The 21445-nt window shown below is 33.2% G+C and overlaps 1 protein-coding gene across 1 annotated transcript in view; it reads right to left on the reverse strand.

Moving 5' to 3' along the window:
- Positions 1-252: 252 nt before the first annotated feature.
- Positions 253-21445, reverse strand: part of plekha8 (pleckstrin homology domain containing, family A (phosphoinositide binding specific) member 8) — a 37044-nt gene continuing 15851 nt past the window's right edge. Inside the window, 9 exon segments of the mRNA XM_051936152.1 lie at positions 253-1434; positions 4569-4630; positions 8221-8291; positions 10868-10998; positions 11608-11666; positions 13271-13356; positions 14897-15143; positions 16119-16237; positions 19355-19395. Of these exon segments, the coding sequence (XP_051792112.1) occupies positions 1237-1434; positions 4569-4630; positions 8221-8291; positions 10868-10998; positions 11608-11666; positions 13271-13356; positions 14897-15143; positions 16119-16237; positions 19355-19395 (1014 nt within the window). The 3' untranslated portion in view covers positions 253-1236.

Genomic DNA, 21445 nt, shown 5'->3' on the forward strand with positions numbered 1-21445 from the left:
TCTTGTTTTTTATGAACACCCAGAATTAAGGCAGCATGTGCTAATTCAGCCTTTTAACTATGTATTATTTTCAAGAATGTGTATAAAAATAAAATATTTAATTTTGAGGCATCTACTTTTAAATGTGTTTAATGTAGGAAAGCTCAAGCATTCAAGAAATTACTTTGTGATACTATTATATAATTTACTGAAATTTTGATATATATATATATATATAAAGTAAACAAATACACCATATTTAATAGATATAAATAAATACAACATAGGTCAGCACCACATTTATTAATTTGGTGTTTTGCCCTCAACCCACTTTGGTACATTCACTTCAAGCGTGGGCTATATCTGGAATGTCATCTACTGCAGTAGTACACAAGAAAGTCCAGTGTTTGTTTCAAAGATCCAAAGAACGCTGCAAAATAAAATCTTCCCTAAACTGGGTATACAGTGCACAATTACTCACTAGTGTTCTAAATCAATATTATAAAGGGGCAGCTTTGAATAGGGGGCAACATACAATTTATACTTACGTGTTAATCATCTGGTGTAAATTGTAAAATTACTGTTAAAATAACTACTGCTGCCACATTCAAGAAGTTTAGTAAGAAAAAAAGAAAACATGACTCCTAATTACATATTTTGTTTCTTTGGGAAAGTAACTTGTGTATTATATTACTTGCTAGACATATTTGTACAATATATGCCCAGTTTTTAAAAGAAATGCAACCACCATAAACTAGAAGTGTACACTCCTAATTGAAAGGCACTACTGTATTTCTTCAATGCACCATTTTAAATGACAAATCAATATGATTTTAATAAGACAAATTACATTTTTTAATGTTTTATCATATCCTTAGATGTGCAAATGAATGCAAATATTTATAATGGGAATCCAAACCAATGGATTGATTTTTTTTTATAGTTATCACTGTTGTACAAAATACAATACGTTATATTCTTGGTGTATACATGTAGTAATTTTACAAATACTTTTTTGTGCAGAACAGTTTTTTCATGCCATTTCAATACCATCACTACAAAACTGTGGAACTAGAACAGATAATGCGTACCTTGGACTACCAGTAGGTCTTCTTCTTAAAGGATGTTAGGTGCATAATGTCCTCTCACTGAAAACCATGCTCAACTCTTTAAAATACAAAATGGAATACCCAGGAATGAAACACGCATTATATTAATTTTGTTCAAACATTTCAAGTCACTGTGCTTTTCCAAATATCATACAACTTCATCCGACTCTAAACCATATTCTTCATAAATTGCATCAAGAATTCCAAGCTGATTTTCCATAGCTGGCAAATAGGTATTAAGATCTCGGTGCATTCCTTGAAAAAAGCTTTTTTTCTTTTCATCACCTTCATTGGAGACAAGTGCTGCAGTAAAGACATCAAATGTAGGAGCTGCTCTTAATGCCAGCTGAGTAGACAAAAGAGGCAATAAAAAGAATTAGGTATAAAATACAGACCTTTAAAACAATATATTGTAAGGCATATTGTAAACACTTCTCTTTTTTATATTTTTAAACATTAGTAAGAAATACAAAGGGTTATCAAAAGGTTTTGAACATAACCCATTAATAGAAACATCAGGAACAAGTTTTATTTTTTTTTACCATAATATTTGTGGACACATACACTAAACATTTACAAAGATTTAAATAAAATAAATATATTTTTTAAATAAAATTCTTTTTCTTGCTTAAACAACCACTATTCTACAATAAGTAACATCTTCATCATTATTTGTACTGTAAAGGTGGCCCTTCTGACTAGGACATAGGAAGTAGTCATACATGGTCAAGTTAGGATGATAGGTAGGGTGTGTCATCTCTGTCAATCCTAGTTTCACACAACAGTATAAGCAGAGGATTTACTGCTAAACAAACAGTGGTTGACAGTTCTCCTCACCACTTTTTCCTGACTGACTCTTGCAAATACTAGAGCTACTCAACGTAATATTCAGCAGTTATGTAGGCTCTTAAAACCATGTTATCAATATGGGCTACATCCTCAACATTATAAAGAAAATTGTGTCAAACATCTTGCCAGCATTTGCATGGACCTTATTTTTTTTGGTTTTGGAGAATCATCATGCTTCCATTGTTTTGATTGTTGTTTGGAATCTGGGTGACACTGACGTATCCAAGTTTCATCCCCAGATATAAAATTCTTGATTTTCTCAGTCCAAATTTATTAGCGAGAGATTATCCTTGGAACTACAGAAGTAAATAGAAGCTGTTGAACTGATTTGAAGATGAAAACCATTTAAAAAATATGAAACCCTTGCAAACAGCCCTTATCCTAAATCACAATGCACTTTCCTGATAAACCAATTTTACAATATATGCCATTTGACAGGGAAGCTATAGATCAAATCTGCACAACTAAATCAAATCAAGTATTATAACAAATAGACTTCTGACAAATCTGGGTAAAATGGGTTGTGGAAGCCTTTCTCTTCTGTCCTCCTGTTTTGGTTCACTCCAGTGATCCACAAGATGAGAACCTAAAAAAGCAGCGTTTCCATACTGGTGTCTTTTATAACATAGGTATGGAAGCAAAAGTCTAGTCAAGCAGCAACAAAACATCTTAGAGAAAAAGCATACTTTAGTGAGACTAAGGTACTGGAGTGTGTGGTGTGGGCACACTAACAAAAGAAGTGGGCATGCAATGTGCACAGACCTTGCTTTTGTTTAACCGTCCATGAAGAATGGATTCCACTGACTCATTACTAATCCCTATAGTGTTTACTAGCTTATGCATTGTCACTCTTCAGTTCTCCATTACAATTCACTCCATGGTGGCAGCATATTCCTTAGTTCTCAGTGTTGTAGAAAAGCCAGATCTTAGATCATCTTTAAGAGAGTTGTCGTGCCACAGCAGAATATTGAATTTCACTCAACCCTGGCATATAAAGAGCACAAGTCTTGGCATACACTAGGTGAGAATGTGTCTCTGAAGTGATATTCCATGCAAGGATTAGAATTTCAGTGATAGGTTGATTCTTGAGTTTTCTGAGCTTGGAGGTCAAAAACTGCAAACCTGAGTTTTTGAGGAAAAAAATTTGATCTGACTGGCACAACTTACATGAGGGCCCCACAAACAAGATATAAAAAACACCAAACCCACCCATAGACAACTCTTGTTGATTATATGCTAAAACCTTAGAATTTGTGTATATTGTGTGCCACAGTGCTTGGTGGAGGGCAAAATAATAAGCTTGCTCATCCCTGGTAATAACTCTTACTCCACCACGGCCTATAATATTAAAATACAACAAAGCGTATATATTCAAACTCTGATAAAATCTACAGGAAAATATATACAGTTAGGGTTTATCATGCACAGGCAGTATTTCTAGTTAATCTACAATAAGGTGGTGCCACATTTATAATATGTGAAAGGAAGGAACTCAAGGACTTTTATAAACAAAAGAGACAGAAATATAATAACTTGAAAGACTGAGTGGGTTTCCAATTTAGACATTGAAATCAAGTTAGAGATTACTTCATGAAAAGAATTTAAGCCACAAAGCTGAATAGGCATTTGATGAGAGTGGGGCAACGGGGCCCTAGTCATGTACATGACACAAGTGGGTAAATTTAACAGCAGTCTGAAAAACTGAGCCATAAAAACAGTAACCATCTCTTACAAGTTAAATCATTTAATTTCACCTATAGACTATATTAAAAATTAAATCTGAGTAACAGTAAACCCTGCTTGTCTGTTTTCATAAAACAATGTTTACCTTAAAACTGCAAATAGATTTATTGTACCAAACATTTTATGTATTGTTTTTTAAATCCAAACTTGCTTCACATAAACATTTATTTATGTGGTGTTTGAGTTCCCATGTGTGTTGTAGATGACCCTCACCAAGATAATATTTTTTTTACTGAGCAGCAGCACTCACTTTCATTATGAGCCACACCTTTTGCCCCACATATGAAGTCAGGTGTTCTATTATCCCAAGGAAGAGAGAGTAAAGTATGTCATTTATTAACAGACACCAAGAAGCAACTGTATACTCAGTGTGCATAAACTGCCAGATGTCCATACAGACATGCTGGCAGATTTTCACATTTGATAAGCTGGCAAATGGATAGATATACTTTCTAGGTAGAAGATAAGTACAAAGAGTATATTCTACTTAGGAAGAACCAAAAGGAAGTTCCAAGAACTTTGAAAGATGGCAATACTGCTTACTAGGTTATTGTTTTTTGGTTTGTTTATTTAAAATTACAGTACTTTTATTAAAAGTCACAGAGGCTAGTCTTAAATATTAAATAGCATGTACACCTTGTAAACTTATTCATGAATTATAAACAAATTCAAACCTGTGTACACATGCCTGACATTAAAACACCAGAAAAAAAAGCAAAAAAAAATGTTCATCTAGATTAATAGAATATAATATTTTAGAAATTAAAAAGTGTGTTACTAGGATTAATAGGTAAAATAAATGGGTGAGCTTTTAGGGGAAATACAAGAGATAATAAAAACTATTATCTGCATATATTATAATTAAATAAATATGTCCACAGTACTTACAGCAAAGACTCCTCTCACCACCCATCCATGGTACTGCCGTAATGTCTTACCGTAAGCATTATCTGCAGAAGAACAAAGCAGCTTTAGACAAAAACCCTACAATAAGGCATGTACACCATTAAAAACGTTATCAATGGTACACTCATTCATTTTCTGGATCCTTCTTATTCCATTATTCTAAAAATGTTATTTCTTATTAATTAATTTCAATTGAATGATAAAAATATACACTTAGTAGCCTCTTTAATAGGTCCACCTATCTAGCATTGCATATTATTGTTATTTCCTGAACAGACTGAAACATTCAAGGTATGGATTCAACAAAGTGCTTGACACTGTAGGTATTTTGGTCTGTGTTGACTCAATAGCATCACCCAGTTCCTGAACGTTTTTCTTTGGTGACACATTTCTGCTACAAACCACCCATTCCACCTCATCCCAAAGGTGTCTTACTGGATATAATAACTGGGGACAGCACAGACTAATGGAGTAAACTAAATTCACTTTCATATTTGTGCAGCGAGTTTGTGATGATGTGTGTTTTGTTATATGGCACATTGTTTTGCTGGAAGTAATAATTTGAAGAAAAAAAAAAAGAGATGAATGTAATCACAGAGAAGTGCACGTGGTAAGAAGTAACGTTTAGATATGCAGTGACACTGAAATTATGCTCATCTGATATTTACAGATCATATGCATGTTAAGCATAAAACATTGCTCTCACCATTACATTCCCACCACCAGCCTGTTTCATGGCCCATGTAGCGTCATCTTCCTGTTCTTACCTGACAGAAGCAGAATCAGCACCGTCTTTTGCAGCTGTGACACATTCATAACGTTCATTTACAGATTCCCTTCTGTGCAACACTCTTGTAAAAAACTTTTATATGAATATATGTGGCTTTTCTGTAAGTTTAAACATATCCAGACATTCTCCTTTGACTCCTTTTAAAAAAAAGGGATGCTCCAAACATAAAGCATGAGTCATTAAACATGAAATTCCTAATAAAATTCAATGATTTACTTGCAGGAACTAAATACATTTCAAACTGTAAGGATTAATGTTTGTGTACTATTTACTCTGAATTTACCCATTTTTTTTCCAACAGTATGTTGCCAAAATTCCTATTTCTGATTTTCCTGGTGCTTTTCTTAGCCTTTAGCTCTGGATTCTTGTTCTCTTTTTTTGATAATCAAACTCTACCCCTAGATTATTTTTAGTCTGACTTTTATCCAGATTCTAATATGTGGTCTTTTTTTTTAAAATTTTTTTTAAACAAAGCTTATATGAAATGTAGCATTTGCATTTCGCAGTCCCACTGACATACCATGCCACCACTGAGTCCATTTCATTGCCACAGAAGAGACAGCACCTAAGCACAAAGCAGTAAACAATCCCAGAAGGGATACCAGTCAGTCACATACGCTCGCTAAGACAGACATGGCCAATACAGAGATGATATTTAACCTAGCAGGCACATCTTTGGGATGCTGAAGGAAAATCATATTACCAGGGAAAACAAAAAAGACTTGTGTGAGAAAATACAGTTCTATTCTTTCATCACCAATTTCTGATCCCCCACTCCCCAGAGAGTTGGAGCCTAATTATCAAAATTACTTGGAAAAGTAGCACCAAACATCTCACCATTGAGCATGCAAACCATTTAAATAGGAAATGGTGTGGCTTTGGTCTTCACAACTCTTTAATACTAAACAGTGCTCTGATGGATCAGACTGGCCTTACCAGCACATAATGCTTTACCATTCTCAGTGGAAATATAGACTGTATGGATTTTAACTGCATTTGGTTGCTATTAGATGTATTCTGTGGATTCGGCTCACAAAGTTGTCAGTCTCTATTGCTAAGCTCTTTCTTTAACAGTTAAAGGTTACTGGAGTTTTTCTTTGTTTTTTGTTTTTGTATTTTCTCCAAAGGTTTTTGGTAGAGGAAGAAATAGAGACAAGAATAAAGAGTATATAAGATAAGACAATTTATGCTTTCTACTTAAAATTAAGTTATGCATTTTAACAAATTTTTGTTTGTCATGGGGCCAGAGAGTGTTAACGTGTTACATTTTGGCTCTATGTGAAAGTAAAAATTTCACTGTAATCTGTACACAAGATAATATTACCACTATTCCTCCTCCTCCTCCTTCGTCTGTGAAAGAGACAGGGCAGTACACACCCTTTCTAATGTGCAAGTAAAACTGGAGCAGTCCGGTTTTTATCAGTGACAATGAGCTAAATTCAGTGTACTCTCAATAAAATGTTTGGTGCTTCATTTTATGTACTGCATATTTAACACAGAAATCAGGGTGGGTCTGCAGGATAAGCTGGAGGCAAAAGATCAGTGCTTTGCTTAAACTAGAGTTATCCCTACGATATAAAATGCTGTATATGTTAGTGACATAGTATTTACTTGACAAATGGTTTTCTTCTTTTCATTAAGAGTACAATATAGCATAATGATTTACTGACTTATGAACAAAAGGAAGCATATTTTTAAAAAATGTTAATGATATTTGGCTTGTAACCTAACAAATATAATACTTAACACTAAAGTATCTACTTTTAATTTAAGCATATTTATTCAAACTTCCGAAAGGTACGTTACAACTCTGGGTAAGATAATGCAGATTCCTTGTTTTATACTCAGCATCACACCACAGTAAGCACTACCAGAAGACTGCAGCACTAGAACTGGTATTATAGTTAAAATGAATAGCTAAAAATTTATCCACCAACATTTATACATATTTTACACGTGAATATGAAAAAACATGTTTCAAGCCTTATGAAATATGACAGAACATGTCTAGGACAAAAGTTAATTGAGAAATTAAATATTGTAATATAAAAACTTTGCAATTCAAACTGCAAAACACAATTCTTTTATTTAGTAGACAATAACTTATGTCAAAAAAATAGACCAAAGCAAAACATACAATTTCTTAATTTTCTGGATGATAGCACTGAATGTTTTGTTTGTTTATAAAAACTAGAATATATAATGTATTAGCCAACAGAAGCTACAAACATAAATCAATAAATAGATGAAAGCAACTGAAATTCCACCAAAGTACTATAATATTGCAAAATGTGTACTAGGCAGTGTGGCGCAGTGGTTAAGTGGACTTCAAACCCTGAGGTTGTGGGTTCAAATCCTGCTATTGACACTTTGTGACCCTGAGCAAGTCACTTCACCCACCGGTGCTCTAATTGGAAAAAGTAAAGTAACCAATTGTTTCTCAAATGTTGTAAGTTGCTTTGGATAAAGATGTCAGCCAAATAAATGAATGTAAATGTACTTTCAGGAATTATTATCCTGAAAAAATACACTAAATAAAAAAATAAAATGTAAGAATCATAACCAATTTGCAATGCCAAACTGTTGCATGGCACTTGCAACATAATAATTTTTTTTTTCTTTTCAAAACTTAAAAAAAAAAAAAAAAACTGCAACCAACAAACAGTGCAAACAGAAACAGATTCCTTTAGGGGTCAAAACCACACCATGGATCTCTGAATTGCAGAAATAACTAGCAGGCTTACCCAACATAATAAAAGCGGATACACTATAACTGTTTTCATACATTTCACAAATTATGCATGCTATCATAATATAATTTGGGAAACAAATTATTTTACATACTTAGTGCATTATGGATATCTCTTTCTCCTTGATTTACCTCTCCCAGAAATTCTTTTAAGAATTTTAATCCCCTGTGGACAAAAAATGCATCAGGAATTAAGAACTAATTAGTAATAAGATACATTTAAAATACTATAGTAATACCAAAGTAAACTATTTAACTGAACAAGTTATTAATGTGTTCCATAGCCTGCTGTATTATTTCCCAAACATGTTACCCATGAACATAATTTTGCATCAGAATGACAAAGGGAAAGAACTGTGTCAAGCTAAGCACTACAAATTTTAAAGTAATTTGGGAAACAGCAATCAACATTCCAAAAAAAAGACAAAAACAACTAAAGTCCTAGAATGTTTGATAGGCCTGGGTAAAAATATAGATTTTCTGATTGTTATTTTTTGTTTAAACAATTCAATATCGATTTTTAAAGATAGATCTAATGGATCTCTATCCTGCTGTATTACTATATCTAGATTTTTACTTAACTTTGTTTAGTGCCAAAAACAAGGATAAGCAAATATCATATAGTACTTCTCACAAACTGGTGTGTCCTCCTTAATTGAAATCAGCATCTTCGGCACTTAAATCAGATGTGTGGACATACTACAAATTCAGACAGTGCATTGTTTGAGTGTAAGCTATGCAACTCAGAAGTTAAGCGTTGTGATAACACAACAAATTTGACAAATCACTTATCCCGACATCACCCAGAAACGTCTCAGTCGACATCCAAATGAGTAGAGCCTAAACAATCTACACTGGATACAGTGTTTAACTCCAAGCTTAATTTGTCTTGTGCCCAAAAAATAACAATCTTTAGCAGTTTTTATCTGTAAAGATATGAGACCCTACACTGTTGTTGACAACAAGGCTTTCAACAAATGATTTAGGTCTTGGCACTGCTGTATAGTTTATCAACAGGACCTAGGGTTTATGAAGATCTAAAGCAAAGCATTTCCACTTTCTCAGGTCAATGGAGACAATAGCCCTAAGTTAAGACAGCTGAACATCCGCCTGTTTGCGGATGTGTTGCAGACGAGCATGCTGCATGTCAGTCTCAACATCGCTGCCTATTATAGTATAAAGAGCAACTTGCCATTGTTACAAAAACCATTCTAGCATCTTCAATGCACCATTTCTGTGTTACCAGATCAGTCACAAGTTTATTTGTTGGCAAATGCAATAAACATTGCTTCTCTCTGGCTAAAGTAGCTGTACTGCTATGGTGGAAGTATTTGCAATACGCCTCACCCGGCTGAGCAAGTGGGCAATTGTTGTAATTTTCAGAGAAGCCTCTGATACCAAATTGAGCATGTGCACAAAGCAGACTCAAAGTAGCGCTATAAGGTGTACTGCACAGATCATATTAATGGAGTTGTCAGTCACAGTGGCTGTTGTCTTTTATGTTCCATTCATTCAGCACTGTTGTCAGCTAGCCTCAGCACTAGATCCTTGTTTTAAAACTCTTTCTTTTTTGTTTGAGGAGGACATGAGAGGACACATTTTCAAGACTGATTAATGCAACAGTTACACGTGAGCGAGCAACTGCTTGTGTAACTTAAAGAATTATAGAAAGACACAAAGCTTCCTGCTGTATCTTTAATTTTGACTAATTCAAGATTAGTTTAAAATGTCCAGTGGGGGAATAAATGTGGCTAATAGGTTACTGAATAACATTTATTATTTAAGAAGCAATATTCAATTATTTTTAATAATATTATTTGCTACATGATATAGGTATTTTATAAAGTAGATGCCACTTCATTGTATTAAAACAAGGAGCCTTCCCATAGTATGTGAGGATTCTGATGTGGTGATAGATATCTTTGCTAAATTATAGTGAATTTTGAAGGAGTGCAGTGCTGTGGAAAGCTTTTTTTTTTCTTTAAAAAAAAAAAAGGGCAATGATATTTTCTTCCACATCTTGCAAATACTGATGTTAACTGTTCAATTATAAACTAGTATAGATTCTTAAAAGTCATTCCATGCTTATGCATATGTTATAAAGACACTCTTCAAATAAAGTGTTACTGAAATTTGTCACATTATATTAACATTCTCAATGCATGGTTAAGTAATCTCTAAAAAGGCCAGCACTTCAAATATATCAATGCATGCTAATTAAATAAAGATAAAATCAGTATTGAATTGAATCGGAACATTGTGAATTGAAATCAAATCGAGATATCTATGCCAACACCCAGCCATATTTAACATTTACAACACTTCAGTTATTTTCATGTGTGTTTTATATTATATTATGTGTATTAAATTCAGTTTATTTTTGTATAGTACTCTTCACCAAGTACCTTAAACATGTTGAATCATACTGCCTCTTTAAAGAAGCAAGTATAACAAAACATAGTTAAAAGGCACCAAACCGCTTATGAAATCTACTGCAGAAAATAATCTTGTTTTGAATTTTATTTTTTGATTAAAATCAAGATCAAATATTTTGACTTCTCAAGTTTTACAATAAGTTGTTTAGCTGTGTTTATGTTTTGCTGTGAAGTTAGAAGAAATTAATTGATAGATTTTAACACCAATAAATATTCTAAATATGATCTACAACTGCACTCACGACTATTCAAAATGCACTGCAACATAAAATTCTTTTTGTTAAACCTTTCATAAATAAATAATTACCTTTTTAACCAGAGAAGTGCTTCAGTTGCTGAATTTCTAACTTGAGCCACTCCAGTGTCAACTTCATAAAGAACTATCTTCTGCAAGGTTTTGAATTTCTCAGTATCTGTTATATATTTCTGTTGGATTTTCTCAATAAAGAAAAACATGTACACACTTAATATATTTATTTAAAACCTTTTTTTATCAAAAGTAGGTCAGAAACAATAGTTATTAACTGTAGAAATACTTCTCCCATCAAAAATAAGAGCTAAAGCTAGCACTTATGTGATGAAACTATTAAATCTGTAGCCTTATTATTTACTAAAGAAAAAGTCATTTTTTAAATTTCAGTTCAAAGCAAAGCATTACAAACTGCTTGAACTGAATATTTATATTTGGGTAAGTTTTCTTTAGGATGCTAATAAACAATAAAAACTTTTAATTTCTTGGAAAAAGATGCTCCTTGAATCAACTACTTTAACTCTTCTAATACACACTGCCTAAAGAGGCTCATACAGTCACTATGACACTGTGCCTTGTGAAAGACTTTGTCATCCTAACACTTCTCTTAAGCAGATGATACATTCCAAGGTAACAACTCTAGGTATTAAATTGCATTTGTCCTTTGGGTTATCATTTTAAATCCTATCATAATGCTTTATTATTCTCCTGGGCTCTAGCACATTTTAAACTTAATGCATTAAGAAAACACAGGCAGATAAAATGTCAGATGTACATAATACATACAGATCACTTACCTTTATATTACCTACAAAATCTATTTTAACAGGTGCAAAAACTGTGGGCCCCAGTTTATCTAAAAGAAATATGTTAGAATTATTTTTAGAAGTAATATCCAACAAACCATATTTATTACATTTAAGAAAGACTGCTATGAAATGCGGTGTTGTAATCTACGATAAAGTTAAACACTTTCAGTGTTCACTTACCATCTATGCAAACTCTGATCTCAAAAACAGTGGAGTATGATGGAGCAACTGGAGTTAACTTACTTACATTTTTAATTGATTCATTTTATAAATTCACATGGGCAGAGTGGTGGCTCTGAGGCTAGGGATCTGCGCTGGCAATCAGAAGATTGCCGGTTTGAATCCCGTAGATGCTAGAAGTGACTCTACTCCTTGGGGCCCTTTAGCAAGGACCTTAACCTGCAATTGCTTTGTCCTGGGTATGATGTCAATGTGCATCCAGCCTTACAAGCAGTCCTCCAACTTACAGGGAAAACTTGGTGGTTGGTGGCAGGAGTGGCACCAAGTGTTCCAAGTGTGGTGCTGAGGTGTTAACCGCTGCACTTGGGTCCCAATCCAGGGGGTTCGTCATGTGGTGGGTTCGGCAACACGCCATCACTGCATGCTCCCACAGCTCTCTCTTACAATTTCTTACAGAGGCAGATAATTAAAATATACATGTTTTGATGATTAACGGTGTAGCCAACAACCTTTAGATTGCCATATTTACTTTAACATTTACTTATACTACCACCATTAAAAGCCTTGTAGATTTACTATACAATAAACTACCTATAATAAATATTGAAAAAGCTACTTCTAGCCATTTTTTCGATGTACAAAATTGCATAGTGTTTTTGTCATACTGGAAACCAATGTGAGTTTTGCTTTATTTTGATTACATTTTGAAAATATCATTTCTTCCATCCATTATTAAAACCTGCTTATTTGTACTCCACAGTTGTAGGAAGACAATGCTTTAAACTAAATTGTTACACTTGAGTTCTTTTAACTTGACAGGATATTGAATCATGATAAAATTGACATAAGTTTTTTTTTTCTCTGCTATGCAGACATTCCTGAACACTCATATGTTGTTAAGCATCTCTTACTTAAGAACAATAGTTCAGATCTTTTTTTTTTTTTGGGGAAAGAGGCTTTTGCTATATTCAGCATTTTAATTACTACAAAACGTATGGTAATGAACAGAAACAATAAGCTACGTGTGCTACTTATCTTGAGTCAAATGCATAGCATGACTGGCTACTGAACATGAGGTTTGAAATTGTGACTATGGGTACATTTTCATCAAAATAAATAAATTCTATGAAAAATTCGTTAACACATAAACACATTATTTGTTTCATTTTTTAGAACCAATATTCAAGTTTTCTCAGTCTTGAACATTTCAGGTATTTTATACATAAAATGCACAGCCTCTAACTTGGGACTGCTTATAATATGTTCCAGTATTAGTTCTTAATAATTCAAATCAAAATCACAAAATGTCATTTTTATGCAATAGTATATGATCAGCATGACGGTTTTCAAAGTGAACTACATAAACTAATATAAAAGTGCATCTATAAGACACTACTGATTTTTGACTGAAGTACTGTATAATAACGTTAGAAAGAAAAGCACATGATAATGTACAATTTGATGATCTTACCTAATACTGGAACTATTGAATAACATGATTCCAAAAATGGTTCTGTTGGGATGCCATTTTCCTCTTCTAAGTTTATATCACTAAATCTACAGCAGAAGCACATACAGGCAGTGGGAAAAAAAGTAAAACAGAAATTAGCATTTTTGTGTACTCTTCTCAGACAAACATGTAATTTAAAGCACAAACCAAAACACACTATTTCTAATTTAGATCACACACTTCGAACAATGAACTTGCAATCGTGGAAAGATAGCAATGGAACTCCAGTAAACTTTAACTTACTTTTTATTCGCGGAATGTGGTTAAGGTAAAAAAAAAAAACTGATGGTATTGTTTGACTTAAGCTATTCAGATTTCAGCACCTCTGTCAGACCAGAAAACCAAGTGAAGGCTCATTACACATGAATCTCATAGTTGCAAACATAAGAAAATCAACCTCAAATCAATTCAACAAAATTTTCATATGCAAACATGCATTTGGGACCAATAAAGTCACACTATTCACTATGTTGATTACCTCTTATGATAATTTGAAGAACTGTTTATTGCAAGTGGCTAATGAAAACATAAAAGCAAAAGTTTGATTGGATTAAAATGAAAATTTATATGCAGCATACAGTACATGTTATTTGTATACACAGAGCCATACAGTCAACAAAATAGAAAAAACAATGATGAAAAAATAGACTCAATTTGCTTAAATGTGACAACAAATGATTTAGTCTTAATCATATTTCTTATATAAATATAGCACTGTATTTAAAGGCAATTTCACAGTTAAATAAAATAAGTCTCCTTTAGATGAACGCAATGTATGTTTGTGTAGTAAATACAGTGTTTCCCTCTAACAACATCAGCTCTCATCTCTTTTATAGCAGAGATAGCTGGCCAAGGTTTTGAAGGTTTTTGCCTTATGCTTTATTTTGCAGTTTTATTTGTCATCTGCCTTGTGCAGGATAAAATGTACTTTGCCTTGGCTAAATTCAAGAAATAGATTTGCTGGGGTTGTACAGCTATCACGATGTGTGTCTGTGACCAAATGAGATTCACTTGTTCATTATGCTGTACTTTTATCATAAGCTTGTCAGTCTGAATATTTGTCTGCAGCAGTATGACATTTTTTATAAATTTTGAGCACATCAGTGCAATCACTTCTTCTTTTGTACCTTGGTTCTAAATTAACACTTAAACCTCATTTATTTTTTGCTGCAGTGCAGTAACCCATGTGTGTATCAGGATATACATGTACAAAGCTAACTTAGTCCTTCAAGAACAAGTTCCTCACCAGTCTGTTTTCATCATACATGCATAACTATGATTTAGTTTAGTATAATTTATAAGACAAGGGTGGATCATTGAAAAATGCAAAATTAAATTTTGTGACAAAGATAGTAAAACCAAAGCACATATTCATAAAATGAAATCATCAACTTGTCAATCAAGTCTTAATAACAAATTCAAATACATTTTTAATTTATTATAATTTATAAGACAAGGGTGGATCATTGAAAAATGCAAAATTAAATTTTGTGACAAAGATAGTAAAACCAAAGCACATATTCATAAAATGAAATCATCAACTTGTCAATCAAGTCTTAATAACAAATTCAAATACATTTTTAATACCTGTGGCCCATGGCACTAAAAAAAGTTTCAATTTGCTCCTCTTCCTCATCCTCCTCTGTAACAGCCTCTGCCACCAGCACATCACTAAACTCCTCAGCTGATAATGCTGACTCTGTTGATTTTCTAGACATTTCTTCTTTACAGAACAAGTCAGCAGCCCACTGTGTATCATTTGATAATTCAATTTCTGTTGATTCCTCTGTATACTTGACACAATCCGTCAGTTTCACAGGTACCAAATCTTTACCTTTTAATATAAAAAATACAATACTTTTAAAATTATTATTTAAATAAGATTACTTTAATTAAAACAGAAGAGTACAGTGAAGTAGGTTTTTAGACACATACAAGCAGTATAATGTGTACATGTAAAGAATATTAGTGAAATACTATTGTTTGTGCAATATTTTTTCCTCATTTCAGATACTGATATCACTATTTGTAAAATGTTCTTATCATATAAGAATTCCTGTCATTTTTAATACTGAACATTTACATTGTTAAACATTTCTCGTGCTTCAGGCAAATACCTGTTTGTATTATTTTTCTGAAATTATGCAGTGAAGGCACAGTAATAAGCAATACAGCACAAAGGATCCAGTGTCTTAATGGAGCTTGGAGGTTCTCACTATACCTTTTTTCCAGTAACTCCAGTTTTCCTCCCACATCCCAAGCACTTGAGTTAGGTTAACTGGCAAACCTAAAATGGCCTTGTAAGAGTGTAGGGGTATGTGTGTGAGCAAGCCCTGTAATAGACGGTTCCCCCAAAACATTTGTATATACAGGACAGAAATGTGGTGCTGACAGGACTTCACTCTTGTTTTCATACTCTATATTTTGTTGAAATACATTGCCTTCTGCAGATTTCTGTAGATGCATCATGTTATTCAACTTTATTCAAATTTTTCATTGACTTCTAAAAATATATATACTCATCACGGACTAAATTCCTTCAATATTTTTTTAACAAATCTAAACAATAAACATTATTTCCTTGTTCATGGACAATCACCATTAAAATACTGGGTTCTGCATATTGGTTGGATATATTGTGTTCTACTGGTTTATTAGCTATTAGTTTAACTAACAACTCTAAATCAGCCTGAAGTGAGTGAGTGTGCGAGTGTACAAATCTAACTAGAAAAAAGTAAGTTTAGGACAAGGGTGGATGGTAAAAATGAACTGAAGACCCAATACCTTTAAATACTTTTTGGGAGTCATCTACTGTAGCAGTAGCACCAAGAGTTTAAATTGTCGATTTGTGGCCTTTTTACTTCTTGTATAGATTTATGCTTCCCCAAGGAAACAGAGCTGCCAAGATTATTATTAAGTTCTTTCCATCTGAAAAATAAATTTTGTATTTACTTTTAAAAGTAATAGTGAAATCTAGTTTATAAAGTTTTTTTTTTTTTTTTTTTTTTTTTACTACATGCTTACCCTGGTTGCATAATTATACTTTTAGCAATAAATAATACAACAGCTTTAAGGTGCACTTTCTAAAATATACCCTTCTATAAAATTTGTTATTGATTAAATAAAAAAATGTTGCATTCATTGCAGTCACAATAGTTTTTAATGATAAATGTATCATGTTTCAAAGAATTAATCTCCCGGGGAAAATAACATTTTTTTATATATAAACAAAAAACACATTCATATATATAACAAAAAACACTACTAATGATAATACTCTTGTTTAATTATAAATAAAATCAATTTATCTGAAAAAGTACTTTTAACATGCTGTACATTCTAAATATTTGTAAGCAAATAGTCAATCATCCTGCCCGGTTCATCTGATGTCATTAAACATTGAAGATCACATAACTTTTTTAGCAGTAGAGGTCCAAATACTGCAGCCGTGTTGCTCCCACCATTGTATGACCCAGGAGCTGATAGTAACTCCAATAAACAAAGTAATAAAGGAAGGCAGAAATTTCTAGTATTGAATTGTACAGTTGCATATGAAAAATAAAACTTTTCAAGATTTTTCAATTCCTTTTAAACAGGTACTTCTCTATGAGCAACATGAGGTCCTTTCTGGAAAGAAACCCAGGATCTGAATAGAGGCCTGTCCAGGACAAGCAGTACATAATCGCGTATGGTAATACAATGATTTATTCTAATAACTGTTCTCCTAAAATGATAAAATGCAGCTGTTGAATGCACTGACTCTTGATTTTTTTTCTGTGTAATCATGTAATACAAGTATAAAGTGCTGCACCAGATGTCCCAAGAGTAGGTACATAAAACTATGTGAATCCTTCATTTTCGTGTCTAAGTCAAATAAACAAAAACACTCCAGTGTTTAAAGAAGGTAACCCAAATAATGGCAATTGCCTCTAAAAAAAGACGCATCATTTTATTATTTACAAAACATGCTTATTTAACAGAAACCTAATGATATGCTATATAGTCTAATACTTTACAAGCTACATGAACAAAGACATGCTGAGTGATAACGTGGGGAGCACATATTCAATGCTGAAATAAATGTGTTTTTTTTTTTTTTTTAAACAAAGACTTATTGTTTGCTGCCAAGCACTTGGCTGGGTTTTCTTTTTTTGGAGTCATGAAGAATCTGAAAAACAAAAACTTTGTTAAACTGAACATATTTACTTCTTGAAGCCTTAATTTTTAAGTGTTATACTACTCTACTGCTAATACAAATAAATATATCTTACTAAAGTGGTAATTTTAATATGTCAGCTAACTAAAGTCGAATTGCTGAAAGGTGAGTGGTAGGCATGATAGTGTTCACACACAACAAATTAGGAGGTTTTAATAGCCCTTGGAGATGATACAATTGTAGGGGGTATGAAGACTGATAAGATCATTATGGATTACTATTACACATTGGCTGGAAAACTGGAAAATAAATTCTACTTCAAATTGTTACTAAATAAATTAAATATTTAAATCTCATATCAGAGCCACAAGTTAGTAAATAGCAAATTATTCTGGATATTTTTATTTATACAAACACTTTAAAGCTGCTCTTTGTAACAACACAGTTTTAAAATGAGTTGTGTCAGCAAAGCAAAATTATCAGGAAATGTACACTGTACGGAGGACCTGAAGGGGCATGAGAAAAAAAGTTATTTCACGTAAAAATTTCTTGTACGCCTAAAAGAAAGATCTTATGCACATGAGAAATAAGTGTTGTTTTTTTGGGGTTTATGTCCTATTAGGGGCTCTGTAGACTGTGACACATGCTGTTTTTTATTTTTGTTTACCTCGGTATATTGAGGAGACATTAGCTACCTAATAACATGTACTGAAGAGTAATACTTAATCAGTCTAATTAAATTTTTAAATGTCACAACACCCCACACTGATGCTTTAAATTTTCACAAATCTCCCAACTACTGTACAGGCCCACCCTTTGTTAAATCAATTTGTCCCTGAAAGATTATTATTATTTCACGTAAAACAGCCCATTATTTTGTTGTTTTCATGATAAGTCAGAGATCAGAGTTACTGATTATGCGTGTGCTCATTGTGCCTCAGATGACCTCAATTGAAGTAATTAGTCATAACTCAAAACTTCAGTCTCAAATATACGTCACATGTGCTTTCACTGCTTTCATCACATTTTCAGCTGTTATGCTACTAAACTTTATTGTGGCTTCAAAAAACTCAACTAATGTCACAAATTTAATGGGTTTGCGATTTGTTTTCGGCAATGAAAAACAAATATGTCATCAGTAGAAAAATGTACATTGTGCCTCAAAGTTCATTGAGCTGAGCCACATGAATGTCTGGCTGAGGTGTAAGTTTTGAAAAATCAACCTATAATGCATTGTTTTTAAAGGCTAATTGAATATATTTTATTTTCAAATAAACACACAGAGCAGTTCATTTGTCACTGTTGTAGACTAACCATAGATATAGAGATAGCCACTTAGTTTGGAAACTTACCTTTGATTTTTACTTGCTACAATATAAGCCAGCACTCACTGCGAGTTTCCATCAGATAATCCAGTTTTCTTTCAGTATTCCACAAACATACAGATTACATTTTCTAATAATTGTAAATTTTACCTATATAAATAAGTGTGATTGTGTGTGAGTGTGGCACCCAATTCAAGGCTGACTCCTACCTCAACCCAGTACAGCTGGAATAGACACCTGCACTGGTTAAGACAGCTAGAAAATGTATTTATTGTTGGAAAGAAAACTATAGCCCATTCTACTGCAAATTACAAAATGAACGTAAATCAAATCTGGTATCATTTTTACCTCCCTCATTTAAATGTATGATGGTACTAATTAAAACGATTACAAGTCACAGCTTATTGGTCACATAGTCACACTCTCAAGGCATGCCCAAATCAGGTGCTGTATTTATATTTCTGAACCAATTCCATAGTGGGATAAAATAGCAATAAAATAAAGTATATGAAATTAGTTAATAAAATATTAATATTTAAATTTTAGATCACTATCAAAACTTACCTTTCAGTAGCACTGAAGCTGGCTGGGTTACTGTGCTTGACCTGTGAAGGAGAAACACAATATTATAAAACACTTCAGGTACATTAATTTCATACCATCATTTGAGTTATGTCTTTTCGACTATAAACAACAAAAGTTTTTGTTTCTTGTATTAGTGGAAAAATTCTGTGATTTTTCTCTGGTAGAAAAATGTAAACAACAAGCTTTGTCAGTCTATTTCCTCAAAAATATTAAATACAATTAAAACTAGAATGCTGCAAGAGATTTTGAACAATTGCCGTGAAGCTTGGGAAAGCAGCAGTGGCATGTTATTACCTTTATAATATAAAGCATAAGAGTACTAGAGGGTACATTTTTTAAAAAATCATTTGTGCAAAAGTGCATAATTTGCATCACCAATTATGTTATGAATAGTTAGAACACTTCATTTAATAAATTTGTACACTTATTTAAAATATAAAAAATAAAATATAGAAGAGCATCCAATATCATAGAATAGTTAAGTACCATATTACAATAAAATATCAAAAGAATCAAATAAAAACTTGATAATATTTTCACAATAATAAATTCAAAAACAGTATAGAGGGGCTAGGACATGCCTTTTTAAAATTATACATTGCTGGATGAAACGGTGTATAATTTTGTCTGACTGATTCTTTCAAAGCTGCCACTAAAACTTTCAACATTCTGATTCAAATGTCCAAATAAACCCAATTTACAAATTAAATTAATTGACTTTAGTGGGGAATTAATTGGTCAGATATACCAACTTATGTTTCATAAAGTAAAAAGACAGCAATTCCTAAACTCAAACTCTACATTGTCCATTCACATTTGTCTTTCTGAGGAACAACAAAAAATCCTTAAAATGTGAATGAAACAGATAAAGGTTCTCTGAAATGTCCTTCCTAAAGAAACTAAAAATTTAATGGCTTTAATTGTTTATCATATCAGAGCCCATATTTATCAGGCATCTCTGAATTACACCTAGGAATTGCACTAAAATTTAGAGCAGGAAAAGAATTTGTCCTACACCTATGAGTGATGTCATGACTTCACAAACGCCTTGAGCCGCAAATTGGAAATCAAGACATACAGTTAGGTCCAATAAATATTTGGACAGAGACAACGTTCTTCTAATTTTGGTTCTGTACATTACCACAATAAATTCTAAATGAAACAACTCAGATTCAGTTGAAGTGCAGACTTTCAGCTTTAATTCAAGTGGGGTGAACAAACGATTGCATAAAAATGACAGGCAACTAAAGCATTTTTTTAACACAAGCCCTTCATTTCAGGGCTCAAAAGTAATTGGACAATTGACTCAAAGGCTATTTCATGGGCAGGTGTGGGCAAGTCTGTCGTTATGTCATTATCAATTAAGCAGATAAAAGGCCTGGAGTTGATTTGAGGTGTGGTGCTTGCATGTGGAAGATTTTGCTGTGAACCACACAACATGCGGTCAAAGGAGCTCTCCATGCAGGTGAAAGAAGCCATCCTTAAGCTGCGAAAACAGAAAAAACCCATCCGAGAAATTGCTACAATATTACGAGTGGCAAAATTCTACAGTTTGGTACATCCTGAGAAAGAAAGCAAGCACTGGTGAACTCGGCAACGCAAAAAGACCTGGACGTCCACGGAAGACAACAGTGGTGGATGATCGCAGAATCATTTCCATGGTGAAGAGAAACCCCCTTCACGACAGCCAACCAAGTGAACAACACTCTCCAGGGGGTAGGCGTATCGATATCCATGTCTACCATAAAGAGAAGACTGCCTGAAAGTAAATACAGAAGGTGCACTGCAAGGTGCAAGCCACTCATAAGTCTCAAGAATTGAAAGGCTAGATTGGACTTTTCTAAAGAACATCTAACAAAAAGCCAGCACAGTTCTGGAAAAAACATTCTTTGGACAGATGAACCAAGATCAACCTCTACCAGAATGATGGCAAGAAAAAAGTATGGAGAAGGCGTGGAACAGCTCATTATCCAAAGCATACCACATCATCTGTAAAAAACGGTGGAGGCAGTGTGATGCTTGGGCATGCATGGCTGCCAGTGGCACTGGGACACTAGTGTTTATTGATGA

This window comes from Erpetoichthys calabaricus, chromosome 13 (genome assembly GCF_900747795.2).
Source record: "Erpetoichthys calabaricus chromosome 13, fErpCal1.3, whole genome shotgun sequence".
NCBI classification, from domain to species: domain Eukaryota; kingdom Metazoa; phylum Chordata; class Cladistia; order Polypteriformes; family Polypteridae; genus Erpetoichthys; species Erpetoichthys calabaricus.